Here is a 21,162-nt window from a genome sequence, read left to right on the forward strand (position 1 = left end):
TAAATCTAAACACAGAGTTTATAAAGCAAGATGTTCACAGAGTGTTTTCTTCCACAACAGAACGAAACTTTTATCCAAATATTGAGTTGTAACAAAACAGAGAATAACTGTGTCAGTACAACAGTTCTAGTCCCAAATTTAAAAAAAGCAGTGACAAATTCTGCCGTAAAAGCAAAAAACTCACTTCCAGAAATCATTCCAACACAAGTGTCTCATCATAATGGAGACAGAATTTCTTGACATCTACTTTGATTTTAGACTAATATTGTGTGTTTTTATTAACGCCCTAAAACCACCAGACCTGTTTGAAATTTAATATAAATAGTTGGCAGAAAACAACCATGACACTCTAAAACATCACAGATCATTCATGTTGTACTTAAGTAGTTCAACTCATTTACAATATTACATGTTTTGTAAATACAGGAAATAGTTCATTTGAATGTATGGCATTCCGCAAGGCTCCCTTTAAGTCCCACACTTTTCAATCTGCAGTACAGCAACTGAAAAGTAAATTTTCATTGAAATGCTGATTATGACACGTATCTGCTGATATATTACCATATTTTATTTATTATATTATAATATAATTATATTATTTATTATATTGTTATATTTTTAGTCATGAACGGGAGAGAATTTCCTTCAACTCAATCAGGAGAAAAATGAATCTTTAGCTTCGTTTGGCACAGACGAGGAGAAACTAACACTTTGAATAACTTACAGGACAAAGTGATTATTAATAAAAATATTTTTTATTAAGCTCCATGTTCCTGAAGTGATTCTGATTACAAATACACATTCTAACAGGATATTTTAAAATCATAATTATAAATAAGGGCATGTAATGAATATTCTCACAATTTTCTGAGTGCAGAATCAAAAACTACTGTCTTTGTTCCACTGGGGGTAGATTTTCTAAGCTTCAGTGGACTGGGTTCTGGTTCTGGTTCTGGTTCTAGGGCACATTGCTCTCGAGCCACGCTTTGATTTCGGCCTCGTTCTTCTGGATCCACTCGATGTTGTTCCTCACCGTCTCCAGCGCCTGCTTCCTGGGCATTTCTCCGGCTCCAGCATCTTTAGTCAGATTGAAGAAATTTTCCATCTGAAGGTCCAGAGAGAAAAATACGACAAACAAAGGAGAACAAAAAGAAATCAAACGACAAGAGGGATAAATTCAGAACCAGTTTAGGCTTAAAGTGATTTCTCTAACATCATAAATTTATTAAAATATGATTAGAAGCAGGAAAACATGATGAACTTTGACCTGCCACAGCTGCATCTTGGTGTTGTAGGTGGTTGTGATCCGATTGGGCAGCCGGCCGAGGTTCCTGTCGTTGATGGTGTATCTGTCGTGACGGAGAAATCATCAGCATCGCCAACAGAGGACTGTTTACGATTTTCCAATGCAGTTTTGATTAAATAAATGATCTGAACATTAAATCATTTAGGTTCAATGTCTCAGGAGAAAAAATAAAAATACAAAATACAAAAAAAGAAGTTGGAAATACGGAAGAAAGCCTTGCCACAAAATATAATGCATAAAAACATTAAATATTAAAATGAATCAATAAATATACAACAGCAACAAAATGATTACTACCTTAAAAATAGGTTTGTGGTGGTTCTTTAATTTAAAAAAATGCAGCAAAGAAAAACTAATCAAGGTGTTTTTGTGCTAAAATACATTTAAAATTAGTTTTAATAATCAAAAATAAAAATGCTCTGCAAGATTTAGCAAATCTGTTTATTTATCTTAACCCTGCATGTGTAAAATCGTAACTAAATGCAAAACAAATTAGTAAATTTTTATCAATATTAAAGATTTATTGACTTAAAACAAGCTCCTACATCTTAAACATGTTAGTTTTGTCTTATTTCAAGTGTACAAAGATATTTGCAGTAGAAACTAGACTTGGTAAGATTTTGTGTTTTTGCAGTAAACCAATTGAAACATATTATGTAAAAAGCCGAATATTTGCAAACTTATAATTTGTTTCCAGCATAATTTCTGTTTAAATGTCCCTCACACAGTGACACAGAGTCACATTTAAGTGACATTACAGTGTGAAGCTTTATCAGAAGTAAATTAGTATGCTTTTTAGTGGCAACAATTACTGAATTTGTGAAATTTGTAACAAAAAAATTTGGAAAATAACCCCAGGAACTAGAAAACCTGACAGACGTTTTCAATAAAAAGCAAAATATATATATATATATATATATATATATATATATATATATATATAATATTTACGTATATTTTATGTGACTGTGACTTGGATTAATTAATTTAGATAATGTTTTGCTGCAGGTATTCTGTTGGACAATATTATGTTGGGCCCTTTAAGGTATCCTTAGTTGCCCTTGGTTTCTATGGTAACGATGGGTCTCTGTCCAAGCCGTTCGGAAAAATAAAGACATTAGTAAGAAGTGCAACTGTAGCACGCCCTTCCTAGCATTGTCTTCACTTCCTTGCACAACTGCATCGACTCAACAGATTTAACAGGTGAAGCCAGAAGTTTACATACACAGGTCTCTTTTTCTGATGTTAAGTTTGACCAAACTTCTCTTGTTTCAGGTCAGTTAGGATTAAAAAGTAAATTATATTTACTGATAAAGAGAGAAAGAATGTCAGAAATTTATTTGTTAATATCTTCAAATTTGAATACAAAACCATCAAATACTGAAGAAACTGAGAAAACAATAATAAATAACTGTGACAGATTCTTTCTCTCATTGTTGTGGCGTTTAGCAAATACAGTAGAAGTTTGTTCTGATTTAACTAAAGGCAGTTAGCAATAAACATGGATTATTATTTTTTTGTTTTGGTGTATGTAAACAGCAGTTTCAGGTGTGAATATTTAAAAAACAGAAAGCAGATGCACAGAAGCTCCTTTAAATTTGATCTGGACTTTGACAAGAACCACCTTTGATTAAAACAAAAACTATAATTTTATTGACATCCTGAAGAAAATATTTCACAGCTTACAGGAAGCTCCCTACGTTATCTCTCTCCTGATGAAACAGTCTTTACGGTCTGATAAGTTATCACAGCTTATTACACTACAAAAAGAGCTGGACGTCCGGTGACTGCACATTTTTAAAATATTTTTATTTTTCATGAAAGCCTCACTGAAAGCCTCACTAATTTGTCCCTTAAAGTAACAAATTAGTCTAAGTTTAGAGATTTTGGTTCTTTGGAGGATGAAACATGCTAATTGAATAAAAATGGGTAAGAATCTGAGTTTGTTGTTGCCCCGTCCCACTGACCTATTGACCAGGTAGTCCCAGTTCAACGTGGTCCAGTCCCAGGCCATGGTCCGACCCACTGGGTTGTACGACACATACCGCACCACAGTGAACAGATCCTGACTCTTCACCACGGTTTCATCTTTGGTGGCCTCCAGGAGCCTGTTGGATAGAAGAAAAGTTTCATTTTCATTATTCTTCACAAGGTTTTTACTTCATTTTGGACCAAAAATATTCACATTTTGCATATTTTTATACATCTACCCGGGTCTTGACTGCTTCTAAAAACAACCCAAGCCCATAAGAACAAATTTTCCTGCCATTTTTGGCAGGAAAATGAGTCAAATTACCAGGCAGTGCCCGTTACCTAGCAACCCCAGCAAAGTCCAGTCGGTTACCTAGCAACCCAAGCAGAACTCCAGCTCCCTTAAAGAGGTTAGGATACGTCTCTCTACGGACGATACAAAACAGCTTCATTACATTTTTCGTACAAAATAATTTTTAGATAATGAGATTTCAGTCTGGTCAGTTCAGTCTATTTTGAGTTCCTTTCAGAACGAGATGTTTTTAGGCGTCTTGTCACTTTAAATTTAAATGAGCTGCTGCTGGCCACCACCCCCTTCACCCCCCGACTCCCCAAACCCTACTTTTGCACTGGCACGTGAAAATGGCTGCAAACAGATGTGCAATTAAACAACCGTACGTCTTTGAAAAGCAGAAGTAGAGCTTCCCATCAGCAAGAATGCAGCAAGTGGTCAACAACAAAACACCCGTCTTTTCCAGCAGCCATTGCGTACAGTGTTAAAACCAGTTGACCAAACATGCTGGCGCTCAGCTTGGGTTGCTAGGTAACTCTCTGGGCTTCCCAGGGGTTGCTAGGTGAGAGGCAGTGCCTGGTGATTTGTAACATTTTCCTGACACCTAAAACCATAAACGTATTTATAGAAAACAGCAGTTTTTTTAAGTGCTTGGTCTGCTTTTAGGAGCAGTAGAAACCCAAATGGAAGTACAAAAACCTGTAAAATGTGAAATGTACATAATATGTAATATGTACACAAACCCTGCCTTACTTACTGCACACATTCCTCTACCTTTGAGCCTCCTCAACATCTAGCCTTGTTTCTTACGAGTTGCTGTTTGTCCTGTTGCTTATTGAGGAGATCAAACCTTTACGCCATCTTGAAAATGAAGGATATGTTTTTATTTACTTGTACAGAAGGTCTATGTCCTCCACCGATGCCAGTCCATACAGAAGCTTGTCCTTCTCCTGAGCCAGAGTCGAGTCTTTGTACCTCTGGAACATCTGGTTCCAGTGCTCCGGACTGCCCGACCTCTTCATGCCGTAGCGGTACACCAGCAGCCTCAGGTTCACCGGGACGCTGCTGCAGGTCCACAGGAGTGAAAATACCACTTTTAAACAACAGATGTGTTAGAAATTAAGATTAACATTTTAATTAATGGTCCTGTTTTTCTGCAGGCATGACTGGATTAATAAAGCTAACCTGAGAGGATCGTCGATCCACTTTTCAAAATTATCTGATGCTTCTTTCAGTGCGTCTGCATCTTCCATCTGACATGCAATGCTGAGGACAGTTTCCCTCAGCAACCTGCAACATTAAACAGACAGTAGAATATTATCACCATTATGTAAAAATAAAAATAATAACCACTTTGTATTACTATTGTACCTCTCCGTTTGTGTGCCCTCATCTGTCCACCCGAGTCGTGTCGCAATTGGTTTAACCAGTTCGCCAAACAGTGTCTGGAAAAATGAATAACGTAAATTTATTTTAAATACAACCAGGAAGCAAATAAAATAATAAAATTCATAAATTACAGAAACAGGTTAAGACAAAGTCACTTTTGTTGCAACAAGTTGGAAAATGTGCGTTCACAGAAATGGATTCCCTTAAAAAGATAATTCGCCTTTTTCCAGTATTTATAATTTTGGCTGCTTGGCAAAAAGTTAGACAACAATGATAGGATAAAAAAAACAATTATGCAAAAACTTTGAAACTGCTCCAATATTTTAATAACGAAATAATATCATAATTATTGCACCTGGATTTATTTTTGCAATATTGTGTTTGTATTTGTTTGGCATACTTTATGGTTTATTGTTTGCTTTATTTTTACAACAATTTCTAGGATTTTACAACTTTTTCCATTTAACTCTAAACATTTTTCTTCTTTCAGCAATTCTTAGAAAAACATTGCCTTTGTCACACTAATGAAAATAATATTCATAGTTTCCTTTTTATTTATTTGATATTAATTTATTTAATATTGTTATTTATTTATTCATTTGCAGATGGGATACATTTATAATATTTTTTTCCCCCTGCCTGTTAACTGAAAGCTACAGCTGACATGGAATGAACTTTAACTGAATAAGAGGTTTGTGGTTTTTAACAGAACATAACTTTTATGTAACAAGATAATAAAAAACTTAATTGAGATCTACAGTCGTTTTCTCCAGAGGAATCTGACAAGATGTTTCCAAGTATCGACATTTGCATTCATCCAGACAAATAGATTTCTTTAATTTTAAAATCGTCAAAGCACAAAATAATAAAAACAGCAAATTAGAAATGTAGTTTGACTCCAGATAAATATCTTTATGTTGTGAATTTCTTTTCTGCTCACCTGAAATTTGTCGTAGAGAGCTTCGTTGTTGGACAACATGTCCCGAACGTAGGCGATGGATGAAGCCACACGGCTCCAAACGATGTACTCCGACTCTTCCCTCAGGTACTTTGTGAGATTGAAGGCATTACCGTAATCGACAATATCAGCCCTAAAAACAAAACCAAATTTACAGTATTTATCTTTATTTTGATCTGTAATGTTGACAGGGTTTCCTGTCTATTTTCCTACCTCGCCAGAGCAAAAACGTCATCGATGAAGCTCGTTCGGTCGGCTGCATCCAAGGTCTGGACAAGACATCAGAACATTTGAGCTCTGTGAGTGAGTAAAACTGTAAATGTGAAAACATAAAGATCCGATCTATGGACAGAAATACCATGTGGTTGTCCTGGAGCTGCTGACTGATTACAGTCCACATGCTGTCTTCATGGTTGACTCTGTAGAACCCAATATGGTCGTTATTTATCTTCAGCAGTCCGTCTGCTGAGGGCGAATAGTCAATGACGGCATGTTCTGAAAGAGGAAACAATCATCGTGATTCATTTATGAGCATAAAGTTGTCCAAAACAGACATTTATCCTATTTACTTGTTCTTTCAGTCTCGTTTAGTCTTAAATCTAGACGTGAATTCTACACTGTAAAACATTTGAAGGTGGTTTAGCTTGAAAATGAAAGTCCACCTGCTTGGTTTTAATTCAGAACTTAAAGTTCATGAAGTTGATTTAACAACAAGAGGAAAGTTGCCTAAGCATTGATTTTTAAGTCCATTAATCTTGAATTGTGAGTTTTAACTTAATGCTGCAATTTAAACCAAATAATTATTTCACAATATGCAAGAAAAAACTGCCCTCACCTCGTTAAAGAGAAACATTTCTCTATTATTTTACTCACAATATCAAGTTAAAATAGCTACTTATTTTCTTTTAGAATAATTTAAATTCTTGTTTAAAATTTCATGAACAACATTTCTGATCTGATAAGGAATTTTATTAAATATCACAATGAATTCTGCCCAAAAACATTAAGTGTGAACAGGACATTAAAATAAACATTTGCCTTAACAAACCACTAGAGTCAGATCAATATAACGTACTTCCATCTCAGGATGCAAAAACATGCCGCTAAGCATTCTGGGAAATAATTCTCACTCCCATTTTTTTCTTCTTTCAGTTGTTTTAAGTGCTGACCTGAAAACTCCAGTTTATTCAACTGGAGTTGAGTAACACAACTTACTCCTGTAAGTTTATCGTTCACAAACTCACACATTTAGGTTCAAAATCTAAAACTCACTAAATTCCTTTGACTTAACGAGCAGAAGATAGTAGACACAACTAAACGCGGTTCAAATGTTTTACAGTGTATGCTTCTTCACATAAACAGGCAACAGCAACACAGTCATTTCTGCAGGTGAACTCCTTTCAGAATTATCTGTTTTAGGGCCTCTTGTCACTTTAAATCCAAATAAACTCTAATTCTGCTAGGGTTGCTAGGTAACGGGCTGGGCTTTGCTGTGGTTGCTAGGTAACGGGCAGTGCCTGGCGATTTGTTACATTCCAGAAGGTTTTCAAAAGGGCTCATCTTCCAGACACAGAAAGACAAACTTATTACCGAAAAATGCCTGGCTGGTTTTCTTAAATGCTTTTAGAAACCCAAATGGAAATACAAAAATTGGCAAAATATAAATTTTACTCAATATGTATCATTTGAAATGTACATGCTGTTTTTCAAGATGGTTTAATAACTTTTTCTTGACAATTTTCTTTTATGCACGTGTTTAGAGAATCTGTTTAGATTAATTTAATAAGTAAAATGACAAGTGGATTGTTTTTTTTTTTGTGCCTCAAAACACTTTAAGTTTGTCATTTTCAAGCTAAAAGGGAGAATTACCGGCAGTGCTCTTGTTAAACATCGTCTCCTCTATCTTGTTGCTTTTCATGGAGTACCATTTGACAGGAATGGTCCACTTGTATCTGAAACCCAGACAGAATCATGATAAATAATTATGATAGTTAGGGAATTGATTTATCAGTTTCTCTCTGAGGATCCTACTGGAAAGGTGAGGAAGGCTTGCTGGGGTCGGCCGAGGGGTCCAGGAGGAAACGCTTCTGGGTCAGTTTGGTGTTTGTCTCTGAGATGGTGACATCTACGACCGGATAGCCCATCTGCTTGGTCCAGGTGTCCATCACCTCTGCAACAGGTAAGTTGCTCACCTAAACACAGAGAGCAACATTTGTGTAAGCTTCAAAATGTTTTTACTTTTCCTTTTGTGAAACATTAGCTTAAAAAGAACAAAAGTAAAAGTACTGAAAGTTCTTCAGCACCAATTTAGGCCCACTCACTAGACAGAAGGTGATATTTTCCCTCAATATTTCTATTTCCTGCAGTGCATGTGTCAAACTCAAGGCTTGGGGGCCAAATCCACGCCGCCATATATCTTTTAATGTGGCCCTCTATGTTCCAGTAGCCATTTTATATCAATCATTCCTGCCAGTTTTTTGCACTAATGCATAATTGTCAGTTTATTGCAAATTTTTGAGAGAAGGGGTCAAAAACATTGGTTTAAGTAACACTAACTCCCACCTGCAGGTGGCAGTGTTTCTTACTTTAATGACACTGCTGCCTCAATCTTACTTGGTATCAAGTTTTATCAATACTTCTGACAACCAAAAATGAAAATGAGTTCAAGTCCTCTACCCTACAGGATTGTGTCCAGCTTAACAGTGTTTTGTATTAAATGGAAAAAAGTTGACCTTTTCTTACATCTAAATGTGAAATTCTATAATTTTGTCTTGCTAGAATTTATAAATCTGCCTTCATTCTGTCATAAAAAACACTTTTCAACATACTTCAGCCAGAGAAGCCCAGAAGTTGGCTGTTTTGGCGTTCTTGAAGTAGAAGTCCTTTAAATATTTCTGCAGGCAGAAGAAAGAAGAAGCAGACACCACTGTAAGATAAATCTGAATTGTAAACTTTTATTTAGATGTTCTTTGTGGTAGTCCACTCACCCTGCAGCCGTCTCTGAACGCATCCCTTCCCATCCAGTCCTCCAGCATGCGGAGAACAGAAGCTCCCTGCAAAAAAGGTTGACAGTCTAATTAGAAAACTGTTAGACTATTAAACCTCGAAGGTTTGCTGGAGAACAAAGACTAAGGAACACAGCAGGCAGGTAAGGAAGTTTAGAGGAAGTTTGAATCAAGGTTAGCTGATGTTTTTCTATATTTATGTGCTCAGAAACTGAAATGCTAAGTAATATATTGCAGCATTTTTGGTCAAAATCCACTCAGATATCACAGAGACTTCTGTAGTGTTGCCAACATGTCTGACGAACAAATAAAAGAAAAAGTACATGCAACATAATGTTTTAAAAAGTCACTGAAGGTTTTTACCTTGCTGTAGGAGATGCCATCAAACACAGAGGTGATTTCCGCCGGGCTCGATACGTCGACAATGATTGGATGAGAGGAAACGAGGGCGTCGTCCACCATGACAGGAAGCACGTCACTGATGATCACGATGTCTCTCTGTGAAAGGAGACTTCGTCAGTCTGACGTCCTCAGAGTTTCACCGCCTCTGTGGAGAACTGAAGAACTCACCATGTCCCAGGTCGGCTCGGCCTCTTCAACGCCGATGTACTCGAAGAAACTGGCGAAGCCCTCGTTGAGCCAGAGGTCGTCCCACCAATCCATGGTGACGATGTTACCAAACCACTGAGAGAGAAAACCGACATGAGGATCTACACAAGGTGAGATGGTAAAAACATTTTATGTCATCCACAAGCAGGTGGGGATTGGTATAGAAAATAAATAAAAGTGTAGTATGTTTTTTACATATTTGTTAAAACTGTTGCCCAAAACAACCAATCAGAGCGAGGAGGAGGGTCTTAGCGCTGTCAATCAACTCATGAAATCACTAACAAATATGCTAATGGCGGAGAAACAACTCACCGTTACAGGAAAACAGTTTATCTGCCATTATCCGTGGCTATGCAAACTAGCCTGAGCTTTCAAAACATGCTATGCTATGCTAGCTGCAGCTAGCATAGAAGGATGGTGTTAAGACCCGCCTCCTGGGTCTGATTGGTTGTTTCTAAATAGTACTGGGAGTAATGGGAGACGGCAGAGGGGCTCAATTTTTTTCACAGATTGTCTCATAAACTGTCACGACAGTTTCAACAAACGTAAAAAAAAATATTTTTTATAAAAGTTGCATACTTTTATAGCTCCAGCCTGTGTCTGACCTCCTGGAACACAAGTTAATGCAAAATTGTGAATTTATTGCAAATTTCCCGCAAAAATGTCAAAAATATTGGGTTTAAGTGATACTAACTTCCACCTGTAGGTGGCAGTACTGTTACGTTTATGACACTGCTGCCTTGATGTCAAGCTATCGTCCCTGATTGATATACCAAGGAACAAAACTCCACATTTACCATCATGTACAAGCACGATTATGTCAAAATTCCTTGCAAAAAAGGATCCTAAGCATTAGCACAAAATCTGGAATATTGATTGCAAAAAAAAAATCACAAAAACTGCAAAATCCTGTGAAGACTGGTTGATGTGAAAAGATTACGTCAATGTTATTTAATTCTAATTTAATTAATTTAATGTTTTTAATTTTGCATGTATACTTTAGACATTTTTTGTTTTTTATTATTTTTGCTAATTTTATTACTGAAGTTAATAAATGCATTCATTTTACAAGGGTATTTTTGTAATAAATCTTAAATAAAAATAAGATTTTTACGTAGCTCGAGTTTACAAATACAATTACTTAAGTTGTAGTTCATTCCCAGGTATGAAACATCAGAGGAAGCTGGAGTACCCAGAGAGAATCCACACATTCACAGGGAAACTCCATGAAAAAGACCCTAAGATCCAAGATCTTTTTGCTGCTAACACTACATTTTAGTTAGTTCGTTCATTAGTTCGTTCGTTCCATCCATCCATCCAAGTTGATTTTCCTAAAATTATCCTTGGAAAACTTTTGTTTTCATACTTTTCTATGTTGTGCTGAGAAAAACACTTTTTTTTCACGTTAAAAATGTGCTTTGCCATGAGTTTGTCTGCTCATTGCTGATCTTTGCACTCTGAAGGTTTAAAGGTTCACTGCACAGTTTATGTGAGTCAACTTTACTACGATTCATAAATAACCAGGAACAATCTGGTTCAGTTCATAAAACTTTAAAGATCATCAGCAGACCTCTTATCTTCTTCACCTGGAGAATAAATCATCTCACTTTGTGCATTGTAATAAAAATTTCAAATAAAACCAGTTTTAATGATTTACAGGCAGTGCAATATTTCCGTTTAGAAATGAAAGGAGCCGCAGTGATAGAGTAACTTCTCCTTATCAACAGAGCTAAAGCTTTTATAAAAGCTGAAATATTATGTATCACAATAGATGATAACATTTTATATTCGCTCTTTGTTGTTTCTGCTGGACCTCAGTGCTACAGTTGACCATGATATATTGTTTGAGTGACTGGACTCTTTGGACCAGGACTCAATTAGTTCAAATCTCAACTAGAAAACATGGATTTCTTTGTTTAAATATGCAACTTCTCATAAGAGTGAACAGAAATCAAATGTGGGTGAGTTTCGGTGAAGAGGTGGTGAGGAACATGCTGAGGACCCAGGTTGGAATGAAGAAGTGATGATTTAATGAGCCCAAAAAGCACAATAAGCCAGGCAGCACAGATGAGCAGAAGGCTAATGGTCACAACTGGTAGCAACTGGAAATACAGACAGCTGAAGACTGACAAGACGACCTGACACAACCAGACGGCTTGACCAGACAGATAAGACAAAAACCCGACAAGGAACACAGGTGGGTTTAAATACACAGGGAGCCGATCAGGGGAAACAAGAAACAGGTGTAACTAATCAAGGGGTAGACGGGAAAACACAGAGACTCCACAGAACACAGAAATCTAAATAAACACACAGAAACAACCATATCCTTACAGTGGGGTACCACAAGGTTCAATCCTGGGACTCCTCTTATTTAATATCTATATGCCCCCGTTTGTAAAGGTTTTAACAAAAAAAAGATTAGCTAGCTACGCAGATGATACACAGCTCTACATTATGATGTCACCAGGTGACTCTGAACCCACCCAATCACTGAACAGATATTTAGAACAGATAAATGTCTGGATGTGCCAAAACTTTCTTCAGCTGAACATAAACAAAACTAAAGTTATTATCTTTGGACCTAGAGAGGAACGATCTAGAGTGAAAGCACAGCTTCAGTTATCACAACTAGAAACTAAAGATCAGGCCAGAAATTTAGATGTAGTGATGGATTCTGACCCGTAACCTTCAGAGTCACATAAAGACATTAAAGACAACCCTTGAAACATTCAAGGATTGTCTCCCCCAGATCTAGAGAAACTGGGGGAGGCTGGAGAAACTGAGCCAAAAAAATCTGATCTGAACCTTCAGAGTCACATAAAGACAATTATAAAGTCAGCCTTCTACCACCTGAAGTTCATTTCCAGTATTAAAGAACTAATGATTGAACAAGAACTAGAAAAACTATCTTTAGTTGCATTGTTAACTGCAACAGCAAGATTTCAGACAGCTGCAGCTGATCCAGAACGCTGCTGCTTGCATTCTGACTAAAACCAGGAAGATAGAGCACATCACCCAGTTTTAAAGTCCCTACACTGGCTCCCTGTAGCTCAGAGAATAGACTTTAAGATACTTCTGTTAGTTTATAAATCACTGAACGGCTTAGCACCACAAAACATTAAATATCTGCTGGTGTTGTATCAACCTTCCAGACCTCTCAGGTCTTCATGGAAAAGCAGCATTCAGCTTCTATGCACCACAAATCTGGAACAAACTTTAAATCAGTGCCTTTAAATCAAGGCTAAAAACCCACATTAGATTAGTAGTAACTGGAGTTTTGATCAATGTATTTGATGTATATTTGCTTGATGATTTTGATAATTGCTATACAAATAACCTTGACTTGACTAGAAGTAAAATTTGTTCAAAACCCAAATTATTTATTTGCATCTGGATTCCTGTCTCTTTTTTCCACCAGTATGTTCTCTTCTATCCATACCTGGTGAACCAGTTCATGGGCGATAACGCTCGCCACTCGCTGCTTGTTGGAGGAGGACGACTCTTCCTCGTCGTACAGCAGGTTGGTCTCCCTGTAGGTGATGAGGCCCCAGTTCTCCATGGCACCGGTACCGAAGTCAGGGATGGCTATCTTATCTGGATCAGAACAGCACAGAGAAGCCTCTGAAGTGACTGCATATGATAAGTTTTATTGCTTTCCTGCAGTACTGCATTGTCAAGCTCTACCTTCCTTATAGAAGTGAAATTATATTACATAATAAAACTGATGTCAGGAGACAGAGAGTAAATGATTTGTAAACCACATTTGGTGAACGATGAAGCATTAAATTATGAAATGGTTAGTTTGGAGATTTAATACCTAGCATTTATAGCTAATCTGAGAGTTTCTAATCAAGATAAATTACGTCAAAAACAAACACGCAATTAGGTGTATGAACTGCACTGAGTAGGATGGAAATTTAACTAATTTGAGGAGCTATTTTTGAACAAAATAACACAGATTTTATATGATTTGTATTTGATTTATGACGTGTCTTGTAAATTTACAAAACGTAAAGCTAAATATTTAGATAAAAATAGGGTTTTTGCTGTATTTGGCATTAAATTATGGACTTTAGAGGGTGTAGTTTATTATGGAAGTTAAAAAAAAAAAACAATAAAAAAAGATTCTACAGTTAAAAGAGTAAATTATTTCAAATTGTATTGTATTTGTTTTGGATTTTGGATAGTTAACTTTCCTGTTATGTATCTGTGTAGTACTCTAGTATAAGTGGTATGTTTTGTGATTTTTATATATTTTAATTAATGATGAATGGCTAATTTAGTTTAATTTTATGCGTAGGATAGGCATAAATATAAGCTTTGTGCCATTTCAGTCAAATTGAGTTAATTGTTGCAGTGTTTTGAAATATGGATAATAAGTGATTTGTTGACTGAATAAATAACAAAATAAATAAAATCAAATTTAAAAAATGGACTGTATAAAATTGGATTAAACTGGATTGTATATTGAATGAGTTAATGTTACACTTCAAATCAATTATAATTTGTATGAAACTTATTAATTTTGAATTTCAATCTGGTATTGAATTGGTTTTGTTAGGCTGAACTGGACTGTTCCCAGCTGGTTTTGAAGCGTACCCAGTTTGGAGATGGAGTACGACATGTTGAAATACTCCTCAAAGTGATCAAAGATGACCTTCGTCACGTTTGCTGCATATTCTGCAGTTTTTAACTGGCTGGGCTGGGCGTAGATCCTCAACTGCAGCAGAAAACACCAGAACAATCACTGAAAACTCAACCAAAAGCTCATCATTTGTTTGAATATTTGTTTTAAATTGATTCGCTGATTGTAACAGACTTACAGGAATGTTGCTGGCAGAGGTTCTTTCCACATAACCAAACTGGTGGACAGCAAAACAAACCAAGTAGGTGCTCATTGGAATGGATTTCTGGAAGGTGGTTTTTAGTTTATTGCCTGGCAGTTCTTCAGGAGAACCCTGGAGAGGCAAAGCAAAATTATACATTTTAACTGTTGGCTTGTATTGATGGGAATACACAAAAACACACCAAATCTGGCTTTCTATGACTTTAATAGAAACATATTCAGTTTCTTGGTTTTGTTTGAAGTATTAAGAACACTCAATAGTTAGGATTGTGATGCAAAAACAAAAGTTATTAATTTCTATCACTAGACAATAAACTCCCAATGGACTTGATGGAGGGTTGCATGAGGAACATACTTACTTTGCTTTCCAAAATTTCAATATTTCATTACCAAACTACCAACTATTACCAGTGGAGGACCAAGTACTGAGTCAAAATATTGATCCTACTGGTCAAATAATACTCCAGTAAAAGTAAAAATAACTTTGTCAAATTATTACTTAACTGGGCTTTCAAAAGCCCAGTTAAGTAATAATATTGAAAGCACTTAAAATTGTGAAGTTTTTCTTTAGAATATTTGGGAAAATTTGCTGCTAATTTGGACAGATCATAAATCATTAATAATAATGCATTAGTCATTTGTTCCTAGCTTTTATCGGCACTCAAAGACTAAAGAAAAGTGAAGAAATTAAGCGCAAAGATGCTAAAAGACTCAAAAGGAACAAATGGGTTTTAATTGAAGATAAATAAAACACAAAAAAGCACAATTACGCATTTAAAATATTTGTTTTCACTGCAAGTGTCTGTGATTCAATGAATTATAGATTAACCACAGTAGGACATTAATGAGTTTCCCATAATGGAAATTCAATGGAAATGAACCTTTTACCGGTTTCCTGTTTTTAGACAAGCGCTTGTTTTCCACTAAAGCCTTTGGAAAGAAGTTGTTAGACTTATATCGATGGATGAAGGTGACGTCTTCCATTGCAAAATTATTTTCAGTCAATGTATTATTAATCGTTGATTGGTAATCCAGCTTCGATTGGATAGTTGTGGTCAGAAAGAGACCGATTATTCACTCAAGTTTATTTCAATGTGGTCGACATATTTATCGTAACCGGGAGGAAATGCAACTGTAAAATACCAACAGAATTTTACCGTAGTTTACCGTATAAATACGCAACCGCAGCTGCCGGAATTTTACGTAAATTAGGCTGCGTTCACACTGCAGTCTGAAGTGACCAGATTCCGATTTTGTTTACATAATGTGACCTGTGTTTGATATTTTCACGGCAGTCTGAACAACACACGTCGGATTTTTTTCGAATGCGATACGTATTGGATATCCGATACGTATCATATTTAAATGCGACCTAAAGTCCACGTTGCATTCATCCGATCTGAATATCATTGATACTCGACAAATGTCGCTATTCTGCGTCCTGATACGCGCAAGCGAGAAGAAAATCAACAACCATTACGGCCCATAATGAGGGTTAAGTTGTTACTATGCTGGATCAAAATCGCAAGCTATGCTCCACCGTTAGCATCCATGTTCACTTCCACAAACACTGAGCACTTCTTCTTTACTGAGCTCTCTCTCTGTGTGAAGTTATTGCGCCCTCTACTGCGCATGCGGGACACATTCAGGTCGTTCACAGTTCACACTGGAGAACACATACAGGTCGCCTATATTTGGACGTCTCAACAACCACGCCAAAAATAAAAATCCGATTTGACAAAAAATCGGAATTGGATCAGTTCAGGCTGCAGTGTGAATGCAGCTGTGGAGACGTTTTTACAGTGTGGACTAAAGGTCCACCAGTTTATTGTGAAACATATCAGTATTTCTTGAGTACTCCCTGGTTTTGAGAATCCGTCCTAACAGTTTGATTCAGAGACAACATGGCTGATTGCAGTCCTACCTCTGGCGGCATGTTGGAAAGAGCGCCGTAGTTTTTGTCATGAGTGATGGAGATTTTATAGGTGGCTTTCTTGTTTGGTTCGTCAAAGCAGGGGAAGGATTTCCGGGCATCTGTCGGCTCGTGATCAGTTGCAGCAATCTTCCTGGTAGGAAAATAGAGATGTAGATATTAAAAGCTCCTATCAACATCTTAATACTCAAACTAGACTTGCTATTCTGGGAGCACAATGCACTTCAATGCATCAGGGCAATCCCATGAGACATTATGTTTTATGATGTTAGGATTTGAGAGTAACAGGAGCAATTATTTCTCGTGATATTTGTAGTTGTGTTGTACTAACAGAATGTCTTCTACGGATGTATTTTGTAAATATGATGACTGCTACAAACCAATTTCCCACTGAGATATCAATAAAACTGAACTTAACCTTCTTATGACCATAAGTGTAACTGGGCCACCTGGCTTTTTTATTTTATTTTATGGCTGTAAAATTCTGAAAGATTTTGCAGTGAGTCTGTATTTTTGCTCTTATTTCCAGAACAACCTCAGCTTTCAGTCCTGATAGTTATTTAACATAACTGAACTAATCTAGTGCCATTTCTCTTTCTAGGACCCAACAGTACCACTGTAAGAAAGTATTTTTGGTCTAGTTTCTATAGTGCTAATATCTTAGTTTGCTTGAAATGAGGCAAAAATAACTTACAAGTAACTTTTCAGCAAGATACAGGTAGATAAGTCATTAATATTCGTTTTTAATGCCACTGATTATTTCTCCTATAATATGAAGAAAATGCCTTGTTATAAGTGAAATAAATAGAACTAATACTTCTTAAAATCAATATTAAGAAATTATTTACTAAAACAAGCTCTGATATGCTGAAAAGTTATTTATAAGTTAGTTTTAATTACTGCTTTAATCTATTTTATGAAATAGCCTTTGCTGAGTCTGCAAAATCCAGTTGAAAATTAATTGATTATAAAATGAGTTGACAATTATTTAAATAATCAATTAATCATAATTAATTAGTCATGATTAACCCAATTAATAATGATTAATCTGATTATTTCAATAATTGATTAATCATGGTTAAGATTAATCACAATAAATCATGATTAATCATTTCAGCAATAGTCTCATTTAATGAGTCTTTTCTTACTTGGTCTTCCCCTCCTCTGTGTAGACGACGCTGTAGAACCCCACCACCGATCCGTTGAGCCAGCCCTGGAAGTCCAGACTGAGCACGTAAACCTCTCCTGTGTCGGTGGCGGACAGCTCCTCCGCTGCCTCCAGCACCACATACTGCTCAGCTTTGTATTCAAAGCAGTGGCTGACCTCCACCTCCCTCTGCACCCCGTGGCTGTCCTGCACCTTCAGCCTGGGCTTGGCGCTGACGAATGTCTCCCTGATGTGCAGCCACAGGTGGCGGGTGGGTCGGCTCACCTCCACCTGGATGTCCACTGTGCCCGTGTAGGTGTCATCCACCAGGTTTGGCTCCAGGTGCAGGTCATAGTGGATTGGCTTCACGTAATCGGGCAGACGGAAGTTTTTCCAGTCCCCGCTGGAGTCTGACGAAGCCAGACAGGGCCCCCTGTCAGGAGGGGGCTCTGTTGGGGCTCCAGTTGGGGCTCCAGTTGGGGCTCCAGTAGGGGCTGGTGTGGATTCTGGAGTGGAGGTGGAGGGTCTAGTGAGTCCAACCCCTAAACCAACAGCCAAGGAGCAAACCACTACCGCTGCACAGATGATGGCTGCATGTTTGCCTTGAATGCAGTACCGCTTCTCCTTTCTCTCCAAGTCCATGGACAAGCTGTGGGGCATGCTAACTCTGCAAACTCCAAACGTCTGGAGGTAAAAAAGCTTTGAGTTTTTCCTGGAATCAGGAGCTGCTGCTGGGTTTAGATTAGATGTGTGAAAGTTTGTCCCTGTGCTGCTGTGGGGAGGAGAGAGGAAAGAGGAGGAGAAGTAAAAGGAGAATCTCACACAGTCACTGAGAGTCTTATTTGGTCCTGCATGATGTTAGCACGCCTCTTTTTGTTAAACATCTACTGTCTGCCTGTAAATCAGCAGTTAGGCTTTAACATCCTGTGTTGTTACACTGCAATAACAAAATCGTACCTGGTTTTTGTCTGGTTTTCATCATAGTATGCTTGAAATAAGAAAACTTACTGACAAGTGGCTTTTCAGCAAGTTATAGGAGGTTGATTTAAGTCAATTATTCTTGAATATTGATGAAAAGTGCTAGTTCCATTGGCAGATTATTTCACTCCTAAAATATTAGACTTAAAAGAAGCTCCTATATCTTGCTGAAAAGTTACTTATCAGTTAGTTTTGTCTTATTTCAAGTGTACTAAGATGCTTCCACTAGAACCTAGACCAAAAATACTTGGTAATGGTTGGTTTCTTTGCAGTTCAGGTTACAGGAATACATGAAAAACTAAAAGTTGATGTTTTAACATGAAAAACTAAAAGTTGATGTTTTAACCTGCATTATTGGAGGGAATTAAATTTAAACCCCTGTTATGCATGCTGTTGCAGGTCCTCAGAAAACTGGAAACTTTGGAAAAACACAACATCTTACCAAGTTTTTTGGTTTAGTTTCTAGTTCAAATATTTTAGTACACTTTAAATAAGATAAAACTAACTTAGAAGTAACTTTTCCGCCATAGATAGGAGCTTGTTTAAGTCAATGATAACGGAAAAATCCTAATGAATAAGACTGATTTTTCCCTAATGAACTGTCACTCTTAGTTACCAATCAGAGAAAGCAGACATGTTCAGTGTCAGTTCAGTCTGGTCTGTTCTAACTAGACAGAGTCAGTACTTTGATGAAAAGTTAGTCATAAGTTAGTTTTATCTTATTTCAAGGGTACTAAGACATTTTAAGGAGAAACTAGACAAATGTACTTGGTCAAATTAGTGTTTTTGCACTGTATGTCCTATGTCAGGAGATCTAACTGCATCAGATCAAAGTCTGGTAGTAAAATCTCCCAGAAATGCTGAGTCACTGGTTGCTATGGCGACTCCCTCCTTTTCTGGGAGGGGGGAGGTTGGGCCCACAGGAGAAATCCTTCATCGGACAAAAATTTAAGCCTCAGACAAACTGTAACTGTGCAAACTGAGAGCTGTATTAAACAAATTAAACTGTAAAACCCTTTGGTAAATTAAATTTTATGATAGATTGGGTTAAACATACTCTTCAGTTCAAAATAGATGGAAAAAACTTTCGAGTTTAAGCTAAGTCTAAGCTAAACAGTCAGCATGAAATCTGAAAACGATAAAAATAACAAAACTTAAACTGTGGTTCTGGTGAAACTGTGTCAAAGTTCTCAACTTATCTGATTTGTGTACAATTGTAATTTCTACACAATGATATAATCAACATGACATAATTGGTTTGCAAATCAAACCGATTATGGTTTATATGTTCAAGGACATAAATTCACAAACAAATAATGAATAATAATGAATATTTGGAGTTTAAATTTAGTTCATAACGTTTTTGTAACTATGAACATGAAATACGCAACACTCACAATTACATGTTCCGGGTGAAAAATGGTGAAGACCAACTAAGAAATTGGTTCAAAACAGACAAAGTTTTATTTATTTATTTTTTTTTTAAATAAAAAATTTAAAAATTAAATAGGTAAACTTAATTTTCAAAATTAGGCTTACTGAGTCGTGATGTTCCTGTCCTGAAGTGATGCTCTAGGTTTACATCAGATGTGACAGGAAGCACAACTTACAAAATTCTCCACTTTCATCTCTTTCATCCCATGAAGAAACAAAATATTTTTCCTAAAGGTTTTGAGGATTATCCAAATTTTTGGTTGTTTTTTTTTGGCAAAATTAAGATGGATATTTAAGTTTGAACTCTTCCATGGATGCCATTTCTGACAAGTCTTCGTCTGTTGATAAATCCTAAATTATGAGCCTAACTTTCTCTACTGCTACTAACAAAACATCCTGGTGATATATGACAAAAAAAATAGAAAAAACTTAGGAGACCAAAACATAAACTTCATGCACTGAAGTGGATTTTGAGTATAAAATGTGATTTGACTTTTAAACATTTGGTTTAACTCCTGTTTTCTTCATATCTGTACTCCTGTTTTATTATAATCATCATTGTTCAGTCGTTTATTGTGGTTTGGTTTCTACTTAGGATAAAAACACTTTCACAGACTCATATCTGATCCTGAGCGTCGTAAATCTTTATTGTTTTTGCAGCTTCCTGGTGATAAGATGAGTGAGATAGATAGTGTCCTCATCCTTGACCTTAAGTGTGATCCAAACATCCATCATGACTGTTCATTCACATGTCAAAGTGGTGAAAAACAAGTAAACTGAACCCAACAATCACATGTTGTAGTAGCAGGAGTATCAGGTGTAGTTTCAGTAATTACTTACTCATTTAGTTCCAAAAGTAAATAATTGTGGTGAGAACTTCTCTACAGTAAACTGTATTTACATTCCCGCAGTCTGTAAAGTGGTGTTGTGCAATAAATACAGTGAGATCATCACAAATTCACCTGTTATTATTTTCACATGAGGCAAACAGGCTGAACTGAAAACAGTAAATATGAACTCATATGAAATAATGTCGTTCTACCTGTGGATATGGAAGCTCACATGTGCCACAATTTAAATGGCCTCTCACAAACAAAGTTAGTATGTCTGAGTCTTAAAACATACAGAAAAGGTCCATTAAGAGCAGATTTTTTTATTTTTCTTTAATTAAAAGTACATAGTTTATTGTTTTAATTCTCCCTGGGAATGATGCCAAAGCAATAAAGAGATTTTTAATCCATGCATTAAACTACTGCTTTAGTTTAATTTAATGTCAATACTAGAACTTATT

General features: G+C 36.5%; 1 protein-coding gene across 1 annotated transcript; it reads right to left on the reverse strand.

Moving 5' to 3' along the window:
• Nucleotides 1-736: 736 nt before the first annotated feature.
• On the reverse strand, nt 737-18,276 carry enpep (glutamyl aminopeptidase). Its single transcript, XM_028000087.1, has 20 exons — nt 17,461-18,276; nt 16,304-16,445; nt 14,357-14,491; nt 14,133-14,253; nt 12,973-13,127; nt 9,492-9,605; nt 9,285-9,419; nt 8,904-8,969; nt 8,745-8,810; nt 7,948-8,108; nt 7,786-7,868; nt 6,275-6,411; nt 6,130-6,185; nt 5,899-6,049; nt 4,941-5,014; nt 4,755-4,859; nt 4,461-4,634; nt 3,274-3,414; nt 1,268-1,349; nt 737-1,105 (listed from the first exon to the last, which is right to left on the reverse strand). The coding sequence occupies exons 1-20, from the start codon at nt 18,117-18,119 to the stop codon at nt 959-961; spliced, it is 2,904 nt and encodes a 967-aa protein (XP_027855888.1). The 5' UTR covers nt 18,120-18,276; the 3' UTR covers nt 737-958.
• Nucleotides 18,277-21,162: the final 2,886 nt, after the last annotated feature.

The sequence above is a fragment of the Xiphophorus couchianus genome, chromosome 19 (genome assembly GCF_001444195.1).
Source record: "Xiphophorus couchianus chromosome 19, X_couchianus-1.0, whole genome shotgun sequence".
NCBI lineage: Eukaryota > Metazoa > Chordata > Actinopteri > Cyprinodontiformes > Poeciliidae > Xiphophorus > Xiphophorus couchianus.

Bases quoted from the DNA above. Each gene is read 5' to 3' on its own strand.
- enpep (XM_028000087.1), bottom strand. From the start codon at position 18,119: ATGCCCCACAGCTTGTCCATGGACTTGGAGAGAAAGGAGAAGCGGTAC. The intron at 8,109-8,744 runs GTATGTTGAAAA...CTCTGTGTTTAG, and splicing joins TCTGGGCTTCTCTGGCTGAA to GTGAGCAACTTACCTGTTGC. The intron at 4,860-4,940 runs GTACAATAGTAA...TTAATGTTGCAG, and splicing joins GAGGGCACACAAACGGAGAG to GTTGCTGAGGGAAACTGTCC.